This window comes from Suncus etruscus, chromosome 11 (assembly GCF_024139225.1).
Source record: "Suncus etruscus isolate mSunEtr1 chromosome 11, mSunEtr1.pri.cur, whole genome shotgun sequence".
Taxonomy (NCBI): Eukaryota; Metazoa; Chordata; class Mammalia; order Eulipotyphla; family Soricidae; genus Suncus; species Suncus etruscus.
In genome coordinates this window covers 107,499,609-107,524,098 of record NC_064858.1, presented here as the reverse complement: position 1 = coordinate 107,524,098, position 24,490 = coordinate 107,499,609, and the positions used below count along the sequence as shown (strand labels likewise).

General features: G+C 43.7%; 2 protein-coding genes across 2 annotated transcripts in view; both read right to left on the bottom strand.

Annotated features, from left to right (window-relative positions):
* The window catches only part of CACNA1C (calcium voltage-gated channel subunit alpha1 C), a 657,609-nt gene that overhangs the window by 199,423 nt on the left and 433,696 nt on the right, over nt 1-24,490 (bottom strand). The window contains exons 4-5 of the mRNA XM_049783035.1: nt 19,137-19,276; nt 6,914-7,053 (exon numbers count right to left, since the gene is read on the bottom strand). Of these exons, the coding sequence (XP_049638992.1) occupies nt 6,914-7,053; nt 19,137-19,276 (280 nt within the window). The remainder of the gene's footprint in view (nt 1-6,913; nt 7,054-19,136; nt 19,277-24,490) is intronic.
* Nucleotides 13,017-13,462, bottom strand: LOC126022354 (cytochrome c oxidase subunit 6B1-like). The gene has a single exon (XM_049783238.1). It carries the CDS (start codon nt 13,378-13,380, stop codon nt 13,120-13,122), a length of 261 nt encoding a protein of 86 aa, XP_049639195.1. The 5' UTR covers nt 13,381-13,462; the 3' UTR covers nt 13,017-13,119.

Sequence of the window (24,490 nt, the reverse complement as noted above, 5' to 3'; positions counted from 1 at the left end):
GAGACAATCAAAGATCTGAGAAGCCTGGTCATTTCTCTAAGGATACGAGGTATTTCAGTAGCAGAAGACAGACGGCCTGATGCAAAAAGCTTGTGCTTAGAAATCATTGTGTCTCCAGTTTCTCCTTCTATCTCCTATAACTCCTGCTATTATTCGAGATACCTGTCTACTGAAAACTGCTGCTTTGTTTCTAGAAAACAATTTTAACTGACCAAGGGATAATTGGGAGAAAGGTTTTGATCTACTCCACAAATGGTCCTCGCTGCTCCTTCTCTCTTCTCAATTAGGAAGCAAATTCCTGTTTAATAAGCTGTTTCCTATTCTGTGTACCTCCAGAAATAATACCCTGAGCTGAGAAAGAGCTCGTTAATCTCATAAAAATTCTCATCATAAAAGAACTATACACTGTGAAAGGTCTTTAAAGAATAAGCATCATGACATATTGGGAAGAGATCCTGTTGATCTCTAGCCACACTTTCTTCCTTAGCCCGACTCACAGAAAGCGCTCAAGATGTTTGGGTGAGAGGTTTGTATTTACAAAAAATAGTGCTGGGCTTGCATGGGAGCGATTCATCAATCTTCTCCATGCTCAGATCAAATTGGGGCTACTGAGAGTTTTAGTCAAAGAGCTCACAAGTCTAAGAAACACCTTCTCACCTCCATCTGTCTGTTCCCTTCATGTAATCCACTTTTAAAAGTTCTTCTCCATGAGGGCATATGGGAGTCTATGGAAGGAGGAAGTGAACCCTTGCTTATTGCTCTGCAAACAAATACCCTTTTTCCTATACACTGCAAATATTTAATCACAGCCTTTCATATTTATTGTTCATGTTCACTGTATGTTTATTGTCCCATATGGCTTATCGTTTAGTGCAATATGCAGGCCTGACAGCGCTTCTGCTCAGGGACAGCAGGGCTGTAGAGGGAATGGAAACTGATCTCTTGGCTCTTGGAAGGGTCTTGCTGTAACAAATGGACAGATTTTGCAATTGCACAAAATTTGATTGACTCGGTTGATATTAGCATCCACAGTAAAATCACTCCCCAAAATCCATGGTCTTACTTTAGACAGCTCCTGCTGCATTTCTCCCTTTTCATGATTTCCTGGAATACACCTCTTTGCTTGTCCTTCAAAAAGCCTTTCTTGATTCTCTGTCTCCACCCTGGGAAGCATCCTGGTTGCATAACACATCCCATAATGATTTTTGCTTGTGGTAGGTTTTTCTTTTATTTGCTTATTGGTGTTCGCCAAGTTTTTGTTCTACATCATTATTTCTATGAACCATTTTCTTCTGCAGTTCTTGTTTTATGTCACTATCTCTAGGAACACTTTTTTCTTGAAAACATATGCAACATACAACATTTCTTTTTCTTGGAGGGGGCACACCGGTAGTGCTCAGACATTACTCTTGTATCTGCATTCAGAAATTGCTCCTGGCAGACTCAGGGAATCATGTGGGATGCCAGGAATCAAACTCAGGTTCATCCTGGGTTGGCCGCATACAAAGCAAGCACTCTACCACTGTGCTATTGCCCCAGTCTCGCATATGACTTATTTCTATACTGGCTGTGATGGCTGGCACAATAACACAATGTTGTATACCCTGCGTACTAAACAAATAAATAAAAGACTCAGAGCTTTTTAGCTTCACAATCATCTCTCCCTTCATAGACTCTGATCACTGAATTTAATGGTATTTATTTCACATATGGACATTCAAAATATAACATTTGGGGCTTAGAATTACAGCTATACAAGTCACCCATTAACCTATTTATTATAATAATAACATCCCAAATATCTACATACAGCGTATTGTAAGGCAAATGAAATATGACCAAAATAAGAACCCTGCGGAAGTACCAAAGGCACAAGTAAACAGAAGATCATCTAGCCTGAGCAGAATTTCAGTAAACTGGCTAGATTTCTTAGTAACAGCTCTCTGCAGTGCTGCCTCACAGCCATGAGGGGGCCGTGGAGTAGTATCCACTCATCCTACAGGGATTTATCTGGCCTTGGAGATGCTGAGAGGATACCAGTGGGCAAAACAAATAAAGACTGGTGGCTTCACGGAGGTTATACACAATCAGCAAACAATTAAACATATACCGTGGGAGCAAGTGGAAAGTGTCATGAGGGAAATAGAGCAGGGAGAGGACACAGGAAGTGTGAGGTTGAATCCCCTGGGTTTGAGGAAGGCCCTTCTGATGAGATGCCATTTACAGAGTCTGAAGGAGACTTTTCATGTGCACAGCCCAGTAAAGGGCGATCCAACTCAAGAGAGCAGTAAGTGTGAAGGCCTTGATGGTCATGATCTCAGCATGCTGGAAGCACAGTATGATCATGAAAGCATCAAATAGAATAGGCAGGGGAAAGTCAAATGTGATCATGTCACAGTGCAGAGGACTGAGGTTTTTGGAGTCCACTGAGATCTTGACTCTTGCCCAGTGAATTTGAGAAAACGTGGAGATTTTTACACAGTAGAATGTATTCTATGTACACAGTAGTATGTACTCTAATAGATCCATTTTGGCCACTGTGTTAATATTAGGCTATGACTAGGGTAAGGTAAAGGTATAAGTAGAGAAATCTGTTAATATGGTAGTGGAATAATCCAGGGAGGAGATGTTTTTAGTTGATTGGAATATATGTGGATATAGTAAGAAACAGACTCTTGGTATGTTTCGAAGGTAGGATCTTATGATAGGTTGGATGCAGAAGGTGAGAGAAAGAAAGAACTTCGTGAATTTTGATTTGAGTAGTTGGAAAAATGATGGTGATACTAACAGAAATAAAACAAATTTGGGCACTTTTTGTGGATATACTAAGTTGAAGATGTTTAGTAGATTCCTGGTTAAAGAAATGAAGTAAGCATGTAGTTAGATTAAGTCTAAAGTTCAGAGGAGAGATTTGTGCTGGTGATCATTAATTCGTGAATACTAAGGGGTATACTGTTGATATCATATGCCAGGAGTCTGTATGTGAAAGTTAGGAACTGAGTTCATACCTAGAAGAGCCACAGAGGTAAAAGAATCAGATTATTGGATACATCAGTAAATAATTCCCAAAAGAAAAAATAAATGAACAAGACTATATAATTATAGAAAAAATAATGCCACTGGAGTTAAATGACAATGGAGTTCAAAGACAAGAGACATGTGCTAGAAAGAGAGTATAGCAGGTAGAGTTTTTTTCTTCCTTGCAGAAGACCCAAGTTCTGACTTTGGTACCACAGAGAGTTCCCTGTCACTGCCATGTGTATCCCTGAGCACAGAGCCAGGCATAAGCCTCCTGAGTGTTTAGGCATAAGCCTAGAGTGTTTTCCCCTTAAAACAAACAAAGAAACAAAGACAAGGAACAATCCATTAGATTTCATCACTGCAAATAACTCAGTAGCACTGGAGAACAGGGTGCTTATTCAGTAATATGGAAAACATTAGTGCTTTTTAAAATTAATTACTTAATTTCTAAATGTTGATTTGGGGGTCATACCTGGCGTGCTTAGGGCTTACTCCTGACTCTGGTTCTGTGCTCAGGGATGATCCCTGACTGGGCTCCAGGTAACATATATGGAACTAGGGATCAAGCCAGTAATTGTCATCAAGCTGTTTTTGTATAGCAGTTATGGAGAGAGCCTGACAGGAGTAAACTCCGAAAAAGAATGGAAGACAAGAACTCAGACAACAGTGGAGACAATAGTTGGCTTTCTTGAGCACTGTTGCAGACATGTGTGCTGAGACAAATGTTACAAGAAATGGAAGAAGCCATTTGTCTAGTTTTGTAATGGTAGGAGATAGAGCTGATTTGGTTCTAGATGGCATCAGCCTAAGTAGTACATAATGCCTATTCATATCCACACTTCACTATTCCAAAAAGTTGTAGAGAGTTCAGAGAGATAAATCAAGTAGAAAAATATTTAACTTGTATATGCAAGGCCCTAAGTTCAACTCCCAGCACTGCATGGCTTACGGAGTACTGCTGGGTACAGATAGCCCTGGTCACCTGAATGCTGAAACTCATACTGCAGGTCCAACCACGGAGCCATAATGCTTGTATACCCAGGCCAAGAATAGCTTGGAATGGCCCCGACATCCCACAAATGCCTCTAGGGTGACACCAGTAGAAAAAAAAAGTGCAGACATTATTCCAGTGAGGAAAGATGAAAGATTGACTAAAGCTCTTAGAAGAGCATTTCCATTTAATTGGTCACCTCTGAAAAATAAGGCATAGTTGTGAGCATTATCTGAAAGGCTGCCTCCTACTTCCAAACCTGTCTCAGAGTGTTCTCAGAGATAAAAATACTGTCCTGAACTGCATGGCAGGTTATATTAGGGTCCTATGTTTAAAATGCTAAACTACATGGTTACCTATACAAGTTCTACATCTATATGAATGCAAAGGGAAGCAGGGGATCTTTGTGAAAATGTTCTTCTGTAGTAGAACCCTACTCATTACTCAATCTATTACAATACTCTTTCATATCTAATCTAATCCTCCCCACACTAAAGTATAAGCTTTCTTCACCATGTATATCTGTAAGATAGCTATGCCAGAGAAATTATATTGTTGACAACAACAATTTCCGCTAGGACTTTGTAATGGATTGTGCTATTTGTTCATAATCATTAGGCCAGGCAGCCTCTTAGGTATGATAGACATCTATGTCCCTTTTCTTTGGGTGAGCCATGTGGTTTGATTTGGTCAATGAGAAGTGGGCAGCTGTGATATTTTTCATATTTCAGCAAAAGCCTAAAACATGCTGGTGTGGTTTTGTTCAATGCTAATTTCTGAGCCTCCACCCGATGTCATGTGCAAAACATGGCTTCTATGCCCACTGCTCCTGGGTTTTGAAATGAGGCATATAGAAACTGCTCACATCCTGACCCAGCTGAGTTCTGAAGAGAAACAGAGAGCCAACATCTTCATGTTTCCTGACCCACATAGAAATATTTTAGTTGAAAGAAATATTTAGTTGAAAGTCACTAAGATTTTGTTATAAATTTGTCCTTTCAGAAAAAGCTGTTTGATACCCTCTTCCATTAGACTGTCAAATACACGATGTAAAGCAAAATATTTACTTTTGTGACATATGCATTGCTCAGGATCCCTAACCAACACATACATGACCTGTGAGATTCACTGAGCTGAGGGTAGACTTGTCGGCTGAAGTCAAGAATCAATTCAGAGTTACTTTTGCCGGCTGACATAGATACCACTCTCAAATGTCTCCTTAAAAGTCTTTGTTGAAGACATTCCCACCCTCCCTTCATATTTTATTTTTATTTTTGTTATCCCAGATTGACTAAAAAGTCTCAAATTATTTAGACTTCACAGAATGGATTGGGTCTTGGCCATTATTATACTATTTCTAGCCCCAGGTGTCCCCAGTGGCTAAGGCTAATATTTTGGTCTAAGCTTACTAATGTGGTTTAGTTTTCTGTTTGCTTATGGCCAAGCTTTGCCCAGGAGGCCCTGGGCCAAGAAAATCACCCATAAATTCAGTAAATGTCTCTACCTCTGCAGAGACCATTCTAGGTATTGTGTAGTAATTGGAGACAATATACAGTCTCTTTGGGGTTTTAAGAGACTTCTATGTTCCAGAAAACAGGATATTTATGCAATAGTTTAAGATAATCAAGTTATAAAATAAACACTTAAATTTTTGCAGGACTATGATAGAAAAGGGAATTCACTTGCCAGACTGGGGGCCTGGTTCTAGTCCTGTTCTGTTGGCAGCTAATTAAGTTGCTTTGGGAAGACCTTTTCACTCTACTATGCATATATGAATAGTCTTTAATAGGCAAATATAAGGTCCCGCACATTTTCATGATTCTAAAACTCCTAAGAGAACCACAATGCAGCAAAGCAGCATAAATGATGCCGCCTGTGTTCAGTTAGTATAGGAGGTAGTAAAACAAAAAACACAGAAACAAAAAACTGAAGGTTCTGGGGAGTCTTTGTTTTCTGTTCCCTGCCCCATCTCCAAGCCAGTCTATTTCAACTTGGTGGGAGGACTTCCCTGTACCTTGATTTAAGGGTCAGATCCCAAGGAGCTGACTTCTGAGTGAAAAACCTCAGCAAACAAACACATACCACAAATACACTCATCTACCACAAATGAAACAAGTGGGGGATGAAGGAAGGGCTTCCTTGAAACATGATTTAGTTGGTTGAAGTAGCTCATACAGTGGTGTCTACTAGAATTGATGTGGAATGTCCTCGATGCTGTGTTCAATGTATGGGACTCACCCATCATGGGGTGGGCTAGGGGAGTTGCAAGGATAGGGGAGCTGTCCAGGTTAACTTCTATCTCAATATACAATCTTTCCGGTCCTAGTTTTCTGCCTAATTCAGAAAGCTAAATGGGTTTTGTGCTGACAGGTGGTGCTCCGCTCTGAAGTAGGGCTTCTGAGGCCAAAACCATCCCATTTGACCTGCGAGGGACGGAGAAATGGCAAACAGAACTTTTTTTTAAAAAACATCCCTTGATGCTTTCTGATTGTTCTTTGGAAAAATACAGCAAGTAGAACTAATCCCATTGGCTAAAATCTCCTGAGCTTTGGGGATTAGCCTGCTCACCTGGCACTCCCCCTGCAAATGTATTTAAATTGCCAGCCCAGAACTGGTGGGGATTGCTCTGAAAGGAGGCCCGCTTTGTTTTCTCTATAGATGCTGTCTTCATTTTGGCTCGATGACTGTTGTGGATTTTTTCCAGGCGTTTACAGAAAGGGGAGCAGACCACAGTGTGTTTTAATGACTTCACTTAGATTTTTTAGTTCTCTAAAGCTAAGGAGCTCATTTAAAAGGGATGGGGGGGGGTGTTCCTTGGCAAAGTGCTCTTGGCAATTCTGCATGGAAAGCTGAGGGTGGTCACAAGATAACATTGTCAATAAGAAGAATGGCTTTACTCACTTGGAACTCCAGACACCAGCCTCAGGGGGCGAAGAACTCTGAAGGCCCTCAGAGCCTTCACGTCAAATCCAGCCCCTTTCCCTCCTAGTGCGTTGGCCCCATCCGCTTTGGTCGCTTGTTCTAAAATTGCACTAAAAAGCCTAGAAGAGAAGAGAGAAGGTGCTGTGAGGACAGGTATCCCTGGACCAGCAAAGCTCTGAATTCTCTGAAGACACCTTGGCGTAGTGGAGATTGTGGTGAAGTGAGGCGAGGAATAATTAGGAGAAGGATGTGTAGAATGTCCTAGATCCATTCAACATAGACATGACTGATGCTCTGTAATCAGTAGTTTTCCAGGGAATCTGAGCAAGGCCATTGGGCAATGATCCTTTGGTCATTACAAAGCCTGGAGATCACATCTGACTTTATGGAGCTGGGCAGCCAGACAGAAGTAGAACACAAAGACTGTTTCTGGTTCCTTTGTGATCTCAGGCATCACTGTATCTTAGTTTTGGACATCTTTGGACATTGTACATCTCCATTGTATCTTAGCTCCTCTGTCATTTGACCAAGGTCACATTCTTTCTCCCCATCTATCTTCTTCCTAATAACCATTGAGACCTGGATTCTAAACAAGGAGAGATACCATTTTGTAAAGGCCACAGGGCAGGCTTCTTGAGTTCTGAGCAGGGAGATACTTCATTTTGTAAGAACCATTTGGTGTGAGCTACATATTAGTTCTTCACAAGACTATTTCTATAGACCTTGCCCCAAGCTACCTGGCCATAGCTTGTAGCCTATCAGGGAAGGTCAAGACAGCAGTAGGAAGGTACCCCTAGGCAAGAGCCAATCATTTTAAGGAGCATCAGAAAGTTGGGACCTCACTATACCCTTTCCCTATAAGATCTTCCTCATGACCTTGGGTGGGGCTCCTCTCCATCAGTGTGGGGGCCTTGTTGGTAGATGGATTAAAGTATTATTAAACTTTATTCCAGTTGTGTGGTCTCATCCTTCTACTACAGAACCTGACAATAACTACTCTCTTTTCTAGACCAGGGCACTCCTTGATAGATTTTTCATTGAAATCTATCTTATGGCATCACATAACAGATTCTTGGAAGATGTTTCCTGACAAATTAATAACAAACAAATGAGTGGTTTCATCTTGTCTAAAACAACTGCCTGAGGTTTATAGCATGGAGGGTATGACCACCTTTCTCTGAATAAATGGCCCATGGCATCTTATTGAATTTGGTTGGGTCAAAGAAGAGCGTATGAATATTTATTCTATGAGATGACCCCCAGATAATACCACCCAGTAGAAATAGTGCACTGGAGTCCTCAACTTCTAGCTTTCAAGCTTTTCATCACCATACCAAAATTCACACACTTGATGATGATTCTCCACCATGATCTATACATACAACACGTTCATTGTATGTTCTTCAATTGCTCTTTGCTTGCTGTTCTCCCTTATGAATATGTAAGAGTTTCCTGAAAAACCACTAGAATATGTATAAACTGTTACATCAGTCTACCTCTGCTTGGCATAAAACCAGATCCTTACTCCCTGTATTTGAAACTGTTCCCCAAACCAGGATGGTGGACTTAAGTCGCTTGCATGCTGATCTAGTCCAATGCCCCTTTTCTATTTAGTTGTCCCTGTGCATTTTTTAATGACAGTGCTTAAAAGAATATGTTTCAACTCTGAGCAAAAAAAAAAAACCATGAAGGCATGTGACTGAGATGAAAATTTCTGCTCTGCTGCTCTGTGTCTTTGCTTGTATTTCATTCCTCCAATAAACATGAAAGTGCCTGGCACTGTTTAACACATTGGGATTACAGCAAAATAGACAAAGGCCATACTTCCCATCTTGGAAGTTACATTCTAATAGGAGAGACAGACAATAATCCAAATGATCAGTTTGTTTAGTTTTTTTGTTTGTTTGTTTGTTTTGTTTTTGGGTCACACCTGGCAGTGCTCAGGGGTTCTTCCTGGATCTATGCTCAGAAATCACTCCTGGCAGGCTTGGGGGACCATATGGGATGCTGGGATTCGAACCACTATCCTTCATGTAAAGCAAACGCCCTACCACCATGCTATCTCTCTGGCCCCCAAATGATCAGTTTTTGACAAATGGTAGAACCATGAAGAAACAAAGAGAATATGAAGTGCTTAGTGATGAGTTCAGGAAGTCAAGATCTCCCTTTTGAGGCTAGGGGGTGACACAGCCATAAAATGACACTGTTTAAAAGGCTCCTGGTGCCTAGGTGTTGGATTACTGGTCCCACCCTAATCAATATTCATACTCCACCCTAGGGTGTGATCTGGAGATGAGATTATTGGATTATTCCCTACTTGGTATTCCATTCCCATCCTAGGGTATAGCCTGATTCTTGTCAATAAAAGCAGGGGTCTGAGGAAGGCAGGCACTCATTCTTCAGTCTTCCTCCATTAAGCTGCTTTCCTTCTTAAGAGCAGAAGGTTTGTGTGGTTGGCTTCTTTGCTGGAGTGCTGGATTTCCTGAGCCCGTTCTTGTACTTTTTCACTGTATGGATTCTCTCCTGGGTCAACATTGGCTTCCAGATACTCATATTGTAGCTATATATATATATATATATATATATATATATACATATATATACATATATACATATATTTACCCACATCTATATACCCAGATATAAACCAAAATGTAGGAAACCATGGAGTCAACTAGGAGATGCCAGGTCTCCCCTTCTAAAGTGGCCACAATGAGGACATGCACTTCTGTGCTAGTCCCTCCAGGATGTCTCAGCAAGTTTTGTTCCCATGTTTGGGTTTATTCCCAGGGATCCCAGAAGATAATTTACAGCAACTCAACAAAATACTTTTAGTTTGTTTACTTGTTTGGAGTCCACAGTTCGTGGTACTCAGAAATTATTCCTATTTGAGACTTAGTGGGACAATCCTGTCAGCGCTCAGGGGCCAATTGGTGCCAGAAAATTGTACCTAGGCTCCCTATGTGTGTAGCATGTGCTCAGCTCATTAAAATTTCTCTTCTGTGGATCCTTCTCAACTAAATATGCATCAGCAGGATGTGGGTAGCTGCTAAAGAATAACAAGAAACTTCCAGATCTATCTATCAGGCCTATGTCTCATAGATGCCTTCCCATGGGGACTAAGGGGTCTGGGCTGAGAAAGGCACATAAAAGAACAGGGCATATAAACCTGGACAAAGGACAACTCTGGATCTTTTCACTTTGGGCTAAATACCTACTTGTTTTCTCTTTGTAAGAATCTTATTCCCTGATAAACTTGCTTTATGCCTCTAGTTCTCTGAGGGAATTATTCCATAAACCTTCACATCCACTGCCCCCTGAAAATACCAGGATGGAGGCTCCAGTTTGATGAAAGCTTGGGAGGGGACTCTTCTAATTTGGGGAGAGATCTAACTAAAGGAAGTGAAGAAGTGACCATGGAGTGATCAAGTAGCCTGTTCTAGAAGAAAAAGTCTATAAACACCTGAAAGAGGTGGCATGCTGGCAGGATGTGGGGTGGAGAGCAAGCAGCCATCAGAAACTTTGGGTGGGAGAGTGACTGGCTCTAATGAAAGTTTTGGGAGAATCACTAATGTTGTAGGAAGAAGAGACCAAAGCAGCTATGATGACAAGGTGGAAAGGCTTATACCAGGTGGGAAATAAAGGCAAATTTTGAATTTAAGATAGGACAGGAGCTCCTGAATTCTGAGTTTAACTTAAGGCAAGATTGGCTTATGGCTACCATGGAAGATTTGAAAAAGGGAAAAATGGAAGAGGATCCCCACTCTTTTTAACTATGGGAGGAACTAGCTCTGATAGGATGGAATCAAGGGTTTTGTTTCGAAAGGTGAGCTGTTGACACAACATCTGAAAGGGTTCCCTTGAATGGGTGCTATGGGGCTTGACTGCAGGGAGAGAGGCTGGCAGTGCTCAGAGCTTACTCCTTACTTGGGATCACTCCTGGCAGCGCTTGAGAGGCCATAGGGTTTCTGAGATTGAAACCAAGTCAATCTGGCTACAGGCAAGGCAAGCATCGTGCTGTACTAGTGTTTTGGCCCCTGGGGTCTTGAGTTTAAAGGATGGGGAAGGGCACCCAGGTTTAACTAAGTAGTTATATGGGTTGTATTTCATGTAAAAGCTTGGGGCTAGGAGATAGCTCAATGATTAAGGTACATATCTAGCTTGTGCCTGACTCAAGTTTGATCACTGGGCACACGAATCCCCTGAGCTTCACTAACTACAGCCCTAGGGGCTCTGAGCAACCAAAATAAAGTCGAAGTCTATAAACTAGGAGATTAGTTCAGAAGGTCAAGTGTGAAGCCCCTAACCCCTAGGATGTTTTAACTTTGAGTGTCAAGGAGAGGAAATGAAAACACTGAGAAGGTGGGCTGCGAAGGAAATGGTAACCAGAAGGTTATAGCTAATAGGGCCAAAACCATCAGCAGATCTATGCCAGGAAACAGACCACTGAAGTAAGCAATATAAAGACCAGGAAACCTTGGAAATATTTGACTGGGGGATGAAGGACACAATAATAGATACAGATTTCTCTGAGAGAGAAGAGGAGGAGAAATTTGAGACAATGCAGAATGAAAATCATGTACATATAGGTCTCTAAGAAGTACAAGCGAAAGGAAAGAGTAAAAACAAACTATTTTGATTTAACCCAACAGACCCCCAAATGCCATCATCTCAGCTGTAATAAAAAAGAGTTATTACAGTTTAGTCTTTAACTCTGGAATTTGCTTTTTCACGTAAAGCATAATTCAATTTAGTTTCAAGTGCTAGTGGCCAAAAGATACAATACCTCTGGGGAAATTTGCTGTAACAGGGAGGATGGATGGGGGAGGGAGTGTGATTACTAGAGAGAGGCATGGAATCAATACTTTTTTATTTTTTTAGTTTTGGGGAAAGGAGTTTGGGCCACACCTGGTCATGCTAAGGGCTTACTCCTGGCACTGAGCTCAGGGATCACTCCTGGTGGGCTCAAGGCTACATGTAGCATGCTAGAAATTGAGTTCAGGTCAGCTGCAAGCAAGGAAAATTCCTTACCTGTTTTCCTATCACACCAGCCAAGTTTTGCTTGTTTTTAAGTGTACGATGGCACACTTTCACACAGCAGGGAATCCTCCGATAGAGACAATTTGATGATGCGGAAGTGAGAAGAAACCATTGCTGAGAGATTGGAGCCCTGGCCCTGGCAGGAGAGGCCTTGTGCACATGGAGGAATGTCTGATTACAGTTTGAGTAGGAGGCCATGTGATAGGGGCCTCAACATGGGGTAGGAACATAGAAAAAGTCTCTTCTGAGGGGCTGGAGAGATAGATGGAGGTAGGGTATTTGCCTTGCATGCAGAAGAACAGTGGTTTGAATCCCGGCATCCCCAAGCCTTCCAGGAGCAATTTCTGAGCATAGAGCCAGGAGTAACCCCTGAGCGCTGCTGGATGTGACCCAAAAACAAACAAACAAAAAGTCTCTTCTGAGTCTACCAGTTTTCTTGGGAAACAGGTAGCAAGGCTCTTCAACTCCACATGTAAGAAAAGGAGCTGGCAGAAGCTTAAGGGCTATAAAAGAATCGCAAAGCAAGTGATTGGTAGAGTAGGATAAAGCATGATCATCTGGAAACACCCAAGGCTAGTTTCAGTGGTTGCTCACAAATGTAAGATGAGACCATCCTCTCAGTCATAGATGTCTCTTTACCCCTCTCAGTGGCATGTCTTCAGAAACCAAACAGCTATTTGTTTGGATTTAGAACTTAAGACTTTCCAAGTGAGAATAGCAAGTGAGAGGGGAATAAGAAGTTAGAGAAGGCACTCATGATGTAGTTGGTGGCGATCACTTGACTTGTATAGGTGAGGCCCTCGGTTCTATCCCTGGCACTGAAAGGTTGAATAGAAATTCAGATGAAAATTTCTGATGATGAGCATGGCATCTAAGATGGTTGGAAGGAGGCGCAGAAATAAACTTGGGAGAACAGAGAACGCAGTGGGGTGAATGAAACATTGAAGTCAGAGTTCTAGAGAGAGTGAGTGAGAAAATTGAATGGGATTGTTCGAGATGTTTATTTTGCTTATTTATTTATTTATTTATTTATTTATTGAATTAAGTGTTTATTAGTTAAGTCAAGAGTCAGAACCCCAGGGTGGGGATCCCAAAGTGTTCTGGTCCTTCAGCATCCTGGGAAAAGGACAAAGGGTGGAGCCAGTTCAGATCTTCCCTGGAAATGTGCCGTCAGCCCTGTGGTCATCCCACACCAACACCCAAGATATGGGACAGAGGGACTTGTACACACGCTGGTACCACTGGCACACAGAGACGTCACCCTCCTTGACGTTCATTGCCTTCTCGCAACAGTGGAAGTCCAGGTAGTTCTGCCAGCAGTTCCAGGTCTGGTTTTGTTTAGGGAAGCGACTATCAAAGGGGGCAGTCTGATAGTTCTTGATTTTCCTTTTCATGTCTTCCACCATGATGCTGACTCCTAAAGCAGCCTCCAAGCACCTCGCAGCTCAATGTGACCCTTCAGGAAAGACACCACGGTCCCACCGGAAGCAGAAGGACATTGGGAGCAGGCAAGCAGTTTTAAGTTATAGCAGGTGTAGCAGCCCTAAAGGTATATAACCTTGGGAGAAAGCAGCTCAGAGAGGATTGAGACATGGTCTCTGAGGAACAAGACAAGAGAGAGTCAAGAAGCCATTGGAAAATGATGGCAGGTGTAGTGAGACTTGGGAAGTCAAGGAGTCTGCCAAGAGTTCAGTTCTTCAAAGAATGAGAAATGAGTGAAAAAAATCTGTAGAGAAGCCCACTCCGGAGAAGTGAGGCAGAAAGAGCTGACACGAATACATCACAACTGCGGTGGAGTTGAAAGAGACAGTGGAGTGAAAGCAGAAATGAGGGAAAACAAGGCCCTTCTCCTCCATGCAAGGGGCCTCTGGCAAAGGTGGCTGAGAACCAGAATTTAAGAAAGCGGGGCCTTTGGAAGAGACAGAGTAAGGACAGACAGGGGCCTGGAACAACACTAAGGATTTAGGGTAGAACTTGGTTCGCTTGCTCTGTGCACTCTGACACTCTCCTTTATATACAGCTAGTTATATCCATGCAGAGTCAAAGAGTTGGGAGTTGTAGTTTGCAAACGTTCAGACTGGAACATGGCTCATGAAAGATAGTGTTTGCTGAGCCTGGATGGACATCGCTGCATAGAATGGAAGTCTCTGTGGAAGGATGCAGAAGTGGATGAGGAAGTAAGCAGGGGCCAGAAGATGTAAAGAACCATCTAGGCAAGAGAATCAAACACTTGGGTAATTTTTTATTAGAGCCAAACACAAGAGGAGGAGAAGGCAAGGGTGAGGTCTATCCTTCATGCCTTTTATTGTGACTCCGTTTCATGTTGGCAAATTGTGCATGGTCTTGGTCAGCAGAGCCAGGAGAGAGCAGTTGTAGCATAACTTCATAACTGGGCATCCACTTAAACGTAAACACAAGCAGAAGCAACTTATATCTTAAGGAAAATCAAAAACCTCTTCCACACTCATGTCTCTGGAAATTGATCTGGAAACAGGAGACTTCATCTGAAGACCTAGTTTTGTAGATATTCAGATCCATGCAGAGTTCATCAACAAACAGATCAGACTAAATCATGGCTCATCAAACTGCATTATGGGACTTCTTGAGAAACTTTTAGGGAAACTAGACCAGAGCAGAGCGCTGATCTCTGCGTCCTTTCCACATATGTAACAGTGACTTGCCTCGGATGCTTTATGCATGAATTCTCTGAGTAAGGCTTTGTTTGTGCAATGGATTCGACATCCAAGATAAATCTGACAACCCTAGCCAGATCACATCTAAAATCTCTCCATGTTTTCCCCTCAGCTTGGCATTTCAATGGTTTCTGATTGTAGCTGGCAACATCTTGACCCCAGGCAGAGATAGCCAAGATGGGGGAAATGAACTCTTTTCTCCACAAAGAATATTCTTTCTGCTGAATCTGGATCACTACAGACCTTAGGAAATGGAGATCAGTCTGCAAGTTTGTCAAAAAAAAAAAAAATCAGAACCACATTTGGTCCGAGTATTTCCTGGAAGCTAGCAATAGACTTATCAGAGTACAAGATGTTCACAAAATAGTCTGTGAAGGCAGTACATTTTAGACCACTTTCTTCACGAACTCTTGCCCAACTGCATACAGACTCCTTAAGAATCTCTTTTGGAAGGATAGAAATTTCAGAGAGGGTCCAGAATGTTTTTCTTAGTTTTTAGGGATTGGCCTCTAGACATCAGAAGGTGAAACCGTTACTCTGTGCCAGACCCAGCCTCCAGAACCTGGCGAGAGTGATTACTGGAGTGTCTTCAGGACCGTATCTGACCATTTCTTAGCTGATACAGATTTTTCAAAAGAACAAAGAGATTAAGTGAGCCGAGGAGTCAGAAAGGCAAGGCCGACCCCTGGAGAGGAAGATGGTGGTATAGCAAGAGCTTTTGTGGCTAGAGGAAATTTTTAGGGGAAATGGTTCTACTAAGAATTCCTTGGGAGTTTCTTTGGGGCCAGGGAGTTATCATAGTGGTGTGGCATTTGCCTTTCACGAGGCTGACCTGGGATAGATTCAGTTTGATTCCTGGCATCCCATGTGGACCCAGGAGCTTGTGGGGGCAATTTCTGAGCACAGAGCCAGGAGTAACCCCTGATCATATTGCTGGGTATGGCCCCCAAATCAATCAATAAGTAAATAAACTATTAAAAAAAAGAATTCCTTGGTTCCAGAGAAGAATATGAAAATGCAACTCACAGAGTTGTCATCAACATCCTTCTCCATATTCCTCTTGCAGTACTAGATCCTCATTGCAGAAGAAAACACTTTTCTTTTTAGGAAAAAATTTCTCAGTCACAGGCCACCAGAAAACCAGCCAGGTTTTCTGTCTATCTGTCTCTGTTGTTGAGACAGACAGCAGGGATGGATTCCACCTTACCCCAAAGAAAGACAAACTAGTCTCTAATGGGTAGGAAGCGAGAAGCCAGAGAAAACTTTTCCAAGTAGCTGCAGAAGAAGAACCTAGGAAAATATATGTTTTCCAAGATACGTAGAGAGTGAAGCAGGAGAAGGAGAAGCAGTGAAAGACCAGGAACCGGCTATCGTTTGTGTAGGGCAAATGGATCACTTTTTGAGTAAGATGGATGAGTTTTCAAGAGCCTTGATGAAAAGCCTCTTAGAAATACTGGAAGGGGAAGATAATGAAGCAAGCAATGGGCATGTGTGAGATCCAAAGCAAGGGGTTCTATGTCTCCATGAGCCAGCAACTGAACAAGGTCGAAAGTAGATCCCCTACTAGGCGCCACAGTCAACCAAAAGTGTCTTGGCAAAACAAAACAAGCAAACAAAAAATGGGGCTGAAATGATAGCACAATGGGGAGTGTTTGCCTTGCATATAGTTGGCCTGGGTTTGATCCTCGGCATGACATATGGTATCCTGAGCCTGCCAAGAGTGATTTCTGAGCACAGAGCCAGCAGTAACCCCTGAGTACTGCTGGGTGTGACCTAGAAACAAAACAAAACAAAACAAAAATCACAAATGTCTCCTAAGAAGTGCCCCAAGTCTCTTTCTTCACAAGCCCCACATCCTAGACTCATGTAAATATATGGGAAGATCCCACACAGTCTAGCTCTGGGGCTGGTGGTGTGTGGGGAGAAGAAAGATCCAGACTAGTTGGCGCTGACCAGGAGTGAAGCTAATGGCGTCCACCACCTCTCTCCACATCTGTCGGGAGCTTGCCATGCTCCTATTCTTCCTGCCTCCCAAGCAGCAGTTAGTCTTTGAGTGGAGCAGAACATCACGGGTAGTTACCTCCAACCCAGTCCATATCCAAAGGACTATGTATAAAGAAAGTCAACAACCGACTGGGGCTGGAAAGATAGTGTGGTAAGGCATTTGCCTTGCATCCAACTGATCTGAGTTTGATCCCTGGTACTACTGAGCACTGCCAGAAATTACTCCAGAGCCAGGAATAGTCTCTGAGCACCGCAGGGTCTGACTCCAAAATTAAAAAAAAAAACACAAACAAAAATAAAATTAGCTTCTGGGTGGCACCCACATCTATGTGTAAAGGTGTACTGGATCTCATTCCAAGGGCTATTTCTATGCATCAAAACAATTTGCTACCAAGATCTCTGAGGTTTACCAAATCACTTCAAGGTGCTCTATGAGTCCTTCTGTTTAGTCTGGAAAGAATGGAAATAGTCAAGACTCTAGATTCACATCCTCACTCTAGTCCTCTGGAGCCACCAGAGCTATATTTGGCACACAGCTCTGACGCCTTTAGCCTGCCCACGTCACCTCAATATCCCTGATGTTCCTGTGGCCAAAGCATGTCACTAATTGGACAGCTTAAAAAAGACAGCAAAGAAACCCCCCCAAAACAGCTCCAAGCAGCTCAAATAAGCAGTCCAGATGGCCAGAGACAAGGAAATCACTCCTAAATGATCCTGATTTTCTCCTGTGTTATTTCCTGCGGGAAAGACCAGACACTCCCAGGAGATAAGGCACAAGGGGTGCTCTTCAGAAGCCATGGCGTGAGGTCTTCCCTGCGATGTGTCAGGGCCCTCCCCACCTGCAGGCTCTAGGAAGAAGGGACCTTGCAGCCATGACCAGTGCCTAGAGGGAAAACATGGACATGATCCACTAGACCAATAGGCCTATTTCCCAGCAGCCAGCTTGTTCCAGAAACAGTCTGGAAAGGTGCCCTCCCTTTACAAAATAGATGAGATGCTGGGACTCCATCAACTGCATCTTACTAAATTACATATTACACAGCATATGTTGGCCTGCGAGGTGTGAGCTTTCATAAAGAATCTTTGTGTGAAGTTATGGATGCCTTGGTGAGGAGATCATTGTGTCTACATCTTCTTTTAGATTTCCTCACTGGGGGCGAGGGCGGGCAGAGAGAAAGCGAGAGAGCTCAAAGGGCTGCCCTTCATGGCTCATAGACAGATACAAGACCCCTAGTTGCAAACTTGGCATTACGTTCCCCACCCTACCACCCCAGCATCACTGGCTGGTCAACCTACTGGGGTGGGTTGGGTGGGCAACCAGTACTCCTAGATTCTAACAATATCACATAGCCAAACTCGAACCCTGAACTATCTGGCACACCTATCTGGGTTGGATATTTGGTGGTGGACTTCAGATTCCCAAAGCACTGCATAGGGGGCCATGGGTGGGCTCATCTCTCGCTGCAAACTCACCCACCAGCATCCTTGGTCTCCAGCACATTCCCAGAAAGTAGGAGGGAGGAGATGTAGGGTCTGGAGGACTATAGGAAGCTGCACTGAGTGCAACAGAGGAGGGAAAGTAAGTCTGGGGCTGAGGTGGTGTGGGGGCGGAGAATCTGCCCTTCCAATTTAAAGATTCTTGTGTGGATTTTTTTTTGTTTCTTTGTTTGTCTTGGTTTTGGTTTTTGGGTCACACCCAGCGGTGCTCAGGGGTTCCTCCTGACTCTGCACTTAGAAATCGCTCCAGTAAGCTCAGGGTACCATAGGGGATGCAGGGATTTGAACCACAATCTGTCCAGGGTTGGCCGCACGCAAGACAAATGTCCTACTACTGTGCTATTGCTCTAGCACCCATTATGTACTTTAAAAAAACACACACACACACATGTTGATTTTGCCTCATATGCTACAGAGGAACGAGCAGGGTATTTGGGAAAAGTACATCTGGTGTGGATCTTGTCACTTACACCTTAACCTCCAGAGACCTCACTTTCTTCTCTCGCACTAATCTTGTTGGTGGGACCTTGGAATGAGGCCCATGGAGAGGTAGGGATGGGCATCCTGCAGTGCTGGGGCACATGCCTCACTCCTTGCCAAGAATGGCAGACACACAGGCCAACTGAGCTCAGTGCAACTGAGGCTATAAAGGGCCAGGGGATTTCGGGGAGGAAGGAGTGTCCTGAGTGGAAGAGAGACCTGAATGGCCCTGCAAAGACTCAGCACGCGTGCGCACACACGTGTTCATGCAGGCATGCATGCTCTTGTACTGTAATAGGAACACAGGGATGGTGGGCACAGGCACTCTTTGCCTTTGGAGCAGGTCTCAATTTCCGTGTTTGCATAGTGTCTCCTCTTACCTGAATGCCCCTTTTCCCTGGCTATGACTTAATAAATAAAAGAAAAACAGAAAGAAAAATAAGTGCCTACTGGGGATTCTAGGGGAGAATGAAAAGGAGCAAACTTACCCTACAACCACAATGATAAAGTCTAGTAAATTCCATCCGTTGCGGAGGTAAGCGTTGGGGTGAAAGAGAAGTCCATAGGCTATTACTTTTAAAAATGCTTCCACAGTAAAAATGATGAGAAAGAGATACTCCACTCGTTCCTAGGAAACAAAAAAAAGAGGAGAGAGAGAGAAAGAAAAGTGATTAGATTGGGGATTTGGAAAGATCTGAATTCAGCAAATCGGACACAGTAGGTGGAACAGACTGGTGCACCTGTAAGGCAGAATCCCGGCTGGCACTGGATGGCACCCCCAGGTCAGAGGCTTAATATCTGACTCCACTGAGAGATACCAGTGCCATTCCGATCTACAGGGCCTTGGGGGGATTTTATTTTTAATCTTCAAATGTTCCCTGTTCAAAGGCCAATATCAGGGTTGGGGGGGGGAAATGACACCTGGAGAAAATTATTTATTTCATCCGTGAACATTTTCATGTGTGTCCCAAAGAGAGAGGTCATAATGTCTTGCCATCACAGAAAGCCAATTCGGGTTAGAGGAGAAAAATCGCCAGTAGGAGTGCAGAAAGGGTGCCCTACTTTGGAGTAAGGAAACCTCAAGAGGAGATGTGGTCTTGGGGAGAAAGCTAGCCCAGTTCTCTCAGAAGGCTGCAAGGAAACTGAGATGCTGGCGAGCTAACAGCTGCTGCCGCCAGCCTCAGTTCTGAACTCTCCTGAGAAAACCATGTTGTTCAGACAGCCAGCAGAGCTAAACAGAGGAAAGATGGAAGCAGGCACTGGGGCGGGTCCACGAATAGGAAAGGGACGCAAGAAGTGCCCCCCTCACACCCATGATCCCCAGTTATTTGGAGGAAGGGCTCTGCATTCAAGATGAAGCTCCTACTCCTGGGAGCCTGCACTTCTCAGGACTGGTCAATCAGAGCAAGCCAGTCCTGTGGGAGCTGAGGCACTCCCTTTCCTCATGGCTAAGTGCTTTATTTCCCCCACACACACACTTTTATTTTAGAGTCTTAATGCCCCAGCAGGCTGAGGCCTCTGGATCCTTCACAGATCACTGCTCACCACCTCTCACCAGAATATCACCCATCCATGAGGTATTCACTCGGGTCCTCCAAGCAGGCCTGGGCTCCTCACCCTCATACCACCTCACCCCCAGACTGGTTTTTCCCTCCTCTGCTGCACTGTAGTCCTCCAGACCCTAGACCTCCTTCCTCCACACTTGCAGGATCCCCTCCACTTATTAGTGGGGTGGGGAGAACATCATCAAGCCCAGTCGTGGAAAAGCAACTTGCAGCTGTCAGAGTTGAAAATGCAGAATTGTGGTCCCCACTCAGATCAAGCAACGCGGGTCAACTTTTCGAGCTCACAAATGTGCATCAGACAATTTCCAGACAATTTCTGAGGAACACAGAAGTTCAAGAATCACTGACCCGTGTGCTGATACACGCCTGCGCGGGCAGTGGTGAGGAAAGGAGAGAGAGAGGAGGAATTCAATCAGCTTCTCACAGACAGATTTCTTCCTCCTTGCCTATCATTTCGAATATTATAAATTTGCTCTGGGGAAGGTTACCTGGGGCCATGACCTAGGAATAAATCACTATTGGTGGGAGTCTTGATTCTTTGAAAAAAATGGACAATGTTGGATTAAAATGCAAATCAGACAGTACCTGGATGTTCCTAAGGCACAATCAAACTGCCTTGTGAAAGGTGGGGTGCTATGAGGGGTGGTCAAATAACCACACAGTCTCTCTCTCATGATGGATTAGGGCTGACATGCATGGATGCCAGAGGCCAGGAAATGGGGTCCACCTCCTCTGTATACCCAGGTGCCTCCATGGAAAGTCAAACAGCCACCCAGCCTCCTACCTGATCCCCTGATGGAGTCCCAGTGCCCTAGAATCAGATGCTTGCCTGGGACATGAGGGTGGCCATGGAGATGGGCGAGTGGGAGCTTCCACTCCCTGCCCACAGAGATCACGAAGGTTCGCACAGACGTAGGAACAGAGGGGTTGGAAAGAGGTAGGTGGATCTGAGAGGTGTAAAAGATGTAATTTGGTTGGGGGAAGAGGTAGTGAAGGAACAGCACAGCTCTCCTCCTGAGGTTTCTAATTCTGGGGACTCTGTGAATGGCGATGTTTCTCACTGCGGCAGGGAACTCGAGGAAAAGGAAGACAGGAGAAAGGTGAGCTCCAGAACTGCTGACTTAGAAGCACAAGGGACAAGACAGCAGTGCTCTTAGTGATCAGACCTACAGAGGGAGGCCCAGAGGGCAGTTCAACTTGCAGGAGAGGCTGGTGGGATGATGTTGCTTGGGCAGAATGTGTAGAAAGGAGAGAAAAGAAATGTCTGTAAGGAACAATCTCATCCCCCCCACCCCAAAGTTGAGTTCCTATTGAGGGAATTTATCTGAGGCAGAAGTTACTCAAGCCTGGTATGGAGAGAGAGAGAGAGAGAGAGAGAGAGAGAGAGAGAGAGAGAGAGAGAGAGAGACAGAGACAGAGACAGAGACAGAGACAGAGAGACACACACACAAAGGGAGAGAGACTCTTAGAAGTTATCTTATTAACCTGCTCACTTGAAAAAGTAGGACAATGATAAGATAGTGGGTTCAGGAAGTTAGATGCTTAGACAAACAAAATTTCTCAAAGGAAGGCCAGAGCGATAGAACGTCGGTAGTGTGTTTGCCTCTCACGCAGCTGACCCAGGACAGACCTCAGTTCGATCCCCAGTGTCTAATATGGTCCCCCAAGCCAGGAGCGATTTCTGAGTGCATAGCCAGGAGTAACCCCTGAGAGTCACTGGGTGTGGCCCCAAAACAAACAAGCAAAGAAAAAGATTTCCCAAAAGGTTTTTCATGTTATCTTGCCTCCCTGGATCCCAAAATATCCCAAAATCAGATTTGACTCTTCATAATCAGATGATTGAGGCTATGAGAGAGAATAGAAAAGGGTCGAGGGTGCCAGCAATAAGGAATCTGGTGGTGCAGTCTAGAACACAACTGTCAATGTGGTCTGAGAGCACGTGAGCGTGAGTGTGCAAGTTGTTGTTGGGAAGGACATGCTGACCTGAGGGGCATGCGTGCCTTACAGAATCAATTCCACCCTTTAACCACAACACCCCTGCAGAAAAAAATTTTTTCAAAAACCAAACAAGAACATGTAAACACGCGGAACAGCTTGTTTGATCCTTTCCAAACATGCGTTGCGTTGCCATGGAAACATCATCTAAGGGCCAGTCTCTGTGGAATGGGGAAGAGCAAGGACATCAATGACTGTTTTCTTGCCTCTCGGATACCTCAGAGCCCCTGGTCCTCTGACTACACCCCCTGACCTAAATTCAAAGTTTGGTTTAACTCTCCTAGATTTTTCAAGGTCACAGTGGTGATCAAGGATGCAACCAATATAGATCCACCCTACAGCCTTCATGATGCTCATGGGAACCAGGGAACTTTGGAAGCCAACCTAAAGTTGTGTGTTGAGAGTGGAAAGGGAAAGGTCATGTGCAGTGCTGCAGATGTCTGGGAAACTGAAAACTGCAGTGATGAAACAAGCCCCTAGACTCTCAAAGTTACAGATGGGCTGTGGTGCATTTCTAGGGCACCTAGAGGACTTTCTTACCCTTGATGGAGAAAACTGCTCTCCCTGGGGGCAGGTACGATATCTTCTCTTTCTGATGGCTGCTGTCTTTCCTCTTCCTTCCCATCACTTCTTCTTGCTACCCATTGTTCTTTGTCTCCTTACTGCATATTGTATTTTTTTCCCCAACTGCCTTTCTCTTTCTTCTCACCATCCTCATGTCTACCACTGGCTACTGCTAGCCACTGGAGGCCTATGATTATTTATATATTTAGAATTCATTGGCGAGATAGTTTCAGTTCTCAGAAATCAGGATGTCTTCTAAACACTCGTGGAGCTAGTTAGATGCTACAGAGTATAGGCTATCCCAGATATTCCATTATTCTTTTCCTATATACATATACATATTCTACCTATCAATTACATTAGAAGGACAGAGACTTATTTGCCTCCTGATGTGCTAATCTTGGCATGAACTGGTTCTGTGTCTCTCTGGGCAAGTCATTTTACTCCTGTGTCTATTTTTGTGCCTGCCTGTAAAAGAACAATTTGAGCATGGGAAAAATTACAGTGCTTCAGACACTGGATTTTCACATTGTTGCTGTGGGAACAGTTACAGATGATGGGACATCTGAGAAAGTGGGGCTCTCTTTCCCTACACTTAAACCAAAGCAGGAGCATCTAAATCTACATTTAAAGATGTCCAAGGGTTCTAACACTAAATAAAATCCAGGATTCAGTAAGATGAGGAGTGAACAGGGAATACACACACGTAAAAAAATCCTGTCTCTCTCTCTCTCTCTCTCTCTCTCTCTCTCTCTCTCTCTCTCTCTCTCTCTCTCTCTCTCTCTCTCTCTCTCTCTCTCAGGTTCCTCCTGAACCAGTGCTGGAGAATCTCTTGACCAGGGGTGGCGAACAAGTTCGACACAAAGAGCCAAAATTTTAAACTGTGAGAGTCAGAGAGCCACACCACGCAGTGACCTGCCAAAACACACTCACACAAAAGCATCTAATTTGAACAATAATCTATTAAACACATATTGCATTTTGCCATTTTGAGTGAGAGTCAAAATCCTGTTCGCCACTTGACAGTGCACCAGAGGCCATTCAGTGTGCTAGACATGGAACCCAGACTTGTGGTCTACAAAGCATCTACTTTGATTCTGTGAGCTAGTGCTTCAGCCAAATAGGGGACTTTTGGCTTTAAAGCTAGCTGCTACGCAAAATTTTACTTGAGAACAGTCATCACTGCCTTTCTGTTGTTATTTTTCTTGGAAATTTGAACACTCCTAAAGTGGTAGATGAGTTCCATGGTCTCTCCAAAATATTATGGCAAGTGAGGATGCCAATTCCAGTTCTGCCTGAGGCATGCAAGGAAGACTGAGCTGCTAGCCTTTTCGTTCTATGACTAAGAATCACCATCAATACACCTGGACCCTTATGTTTGTTTATTCTGGAGTCATACATGGCAGTACTCAAGGTTGACTTTTGGCTCTATGCTCACGTATAACTCCTGGCAGTACTCAGATGAGATCTGTGGAGTTGGGGATCAAACCAGAGTGGTTGCATGCAAGTCAAGCACTTTATTCCCTGTACAGTTTCTCTGGGCACAATACAACTATACTTGATAATAATTATGATAATAACAAATAATAATAAACTTTTTTAATCACAAAATTGTTGATATTGGTGATTTAGGAGAACAAACTTCTTGAGAACTGAAACCTTGCAATATAGAGCTTTCAGGATACATCCTGCAGATCCTGTATTGGCTTTTCATTTTT

What these genes read in the sequence shown, in the direction of transcription:
- LOC126022354 (XM_049783238.1), bottom strand. Translation starts at nt 13,380, where the DNA reads ATGGTGGAAGACATGAAAAGGAAAATCAAGAACTATCAGACTGCCCCC.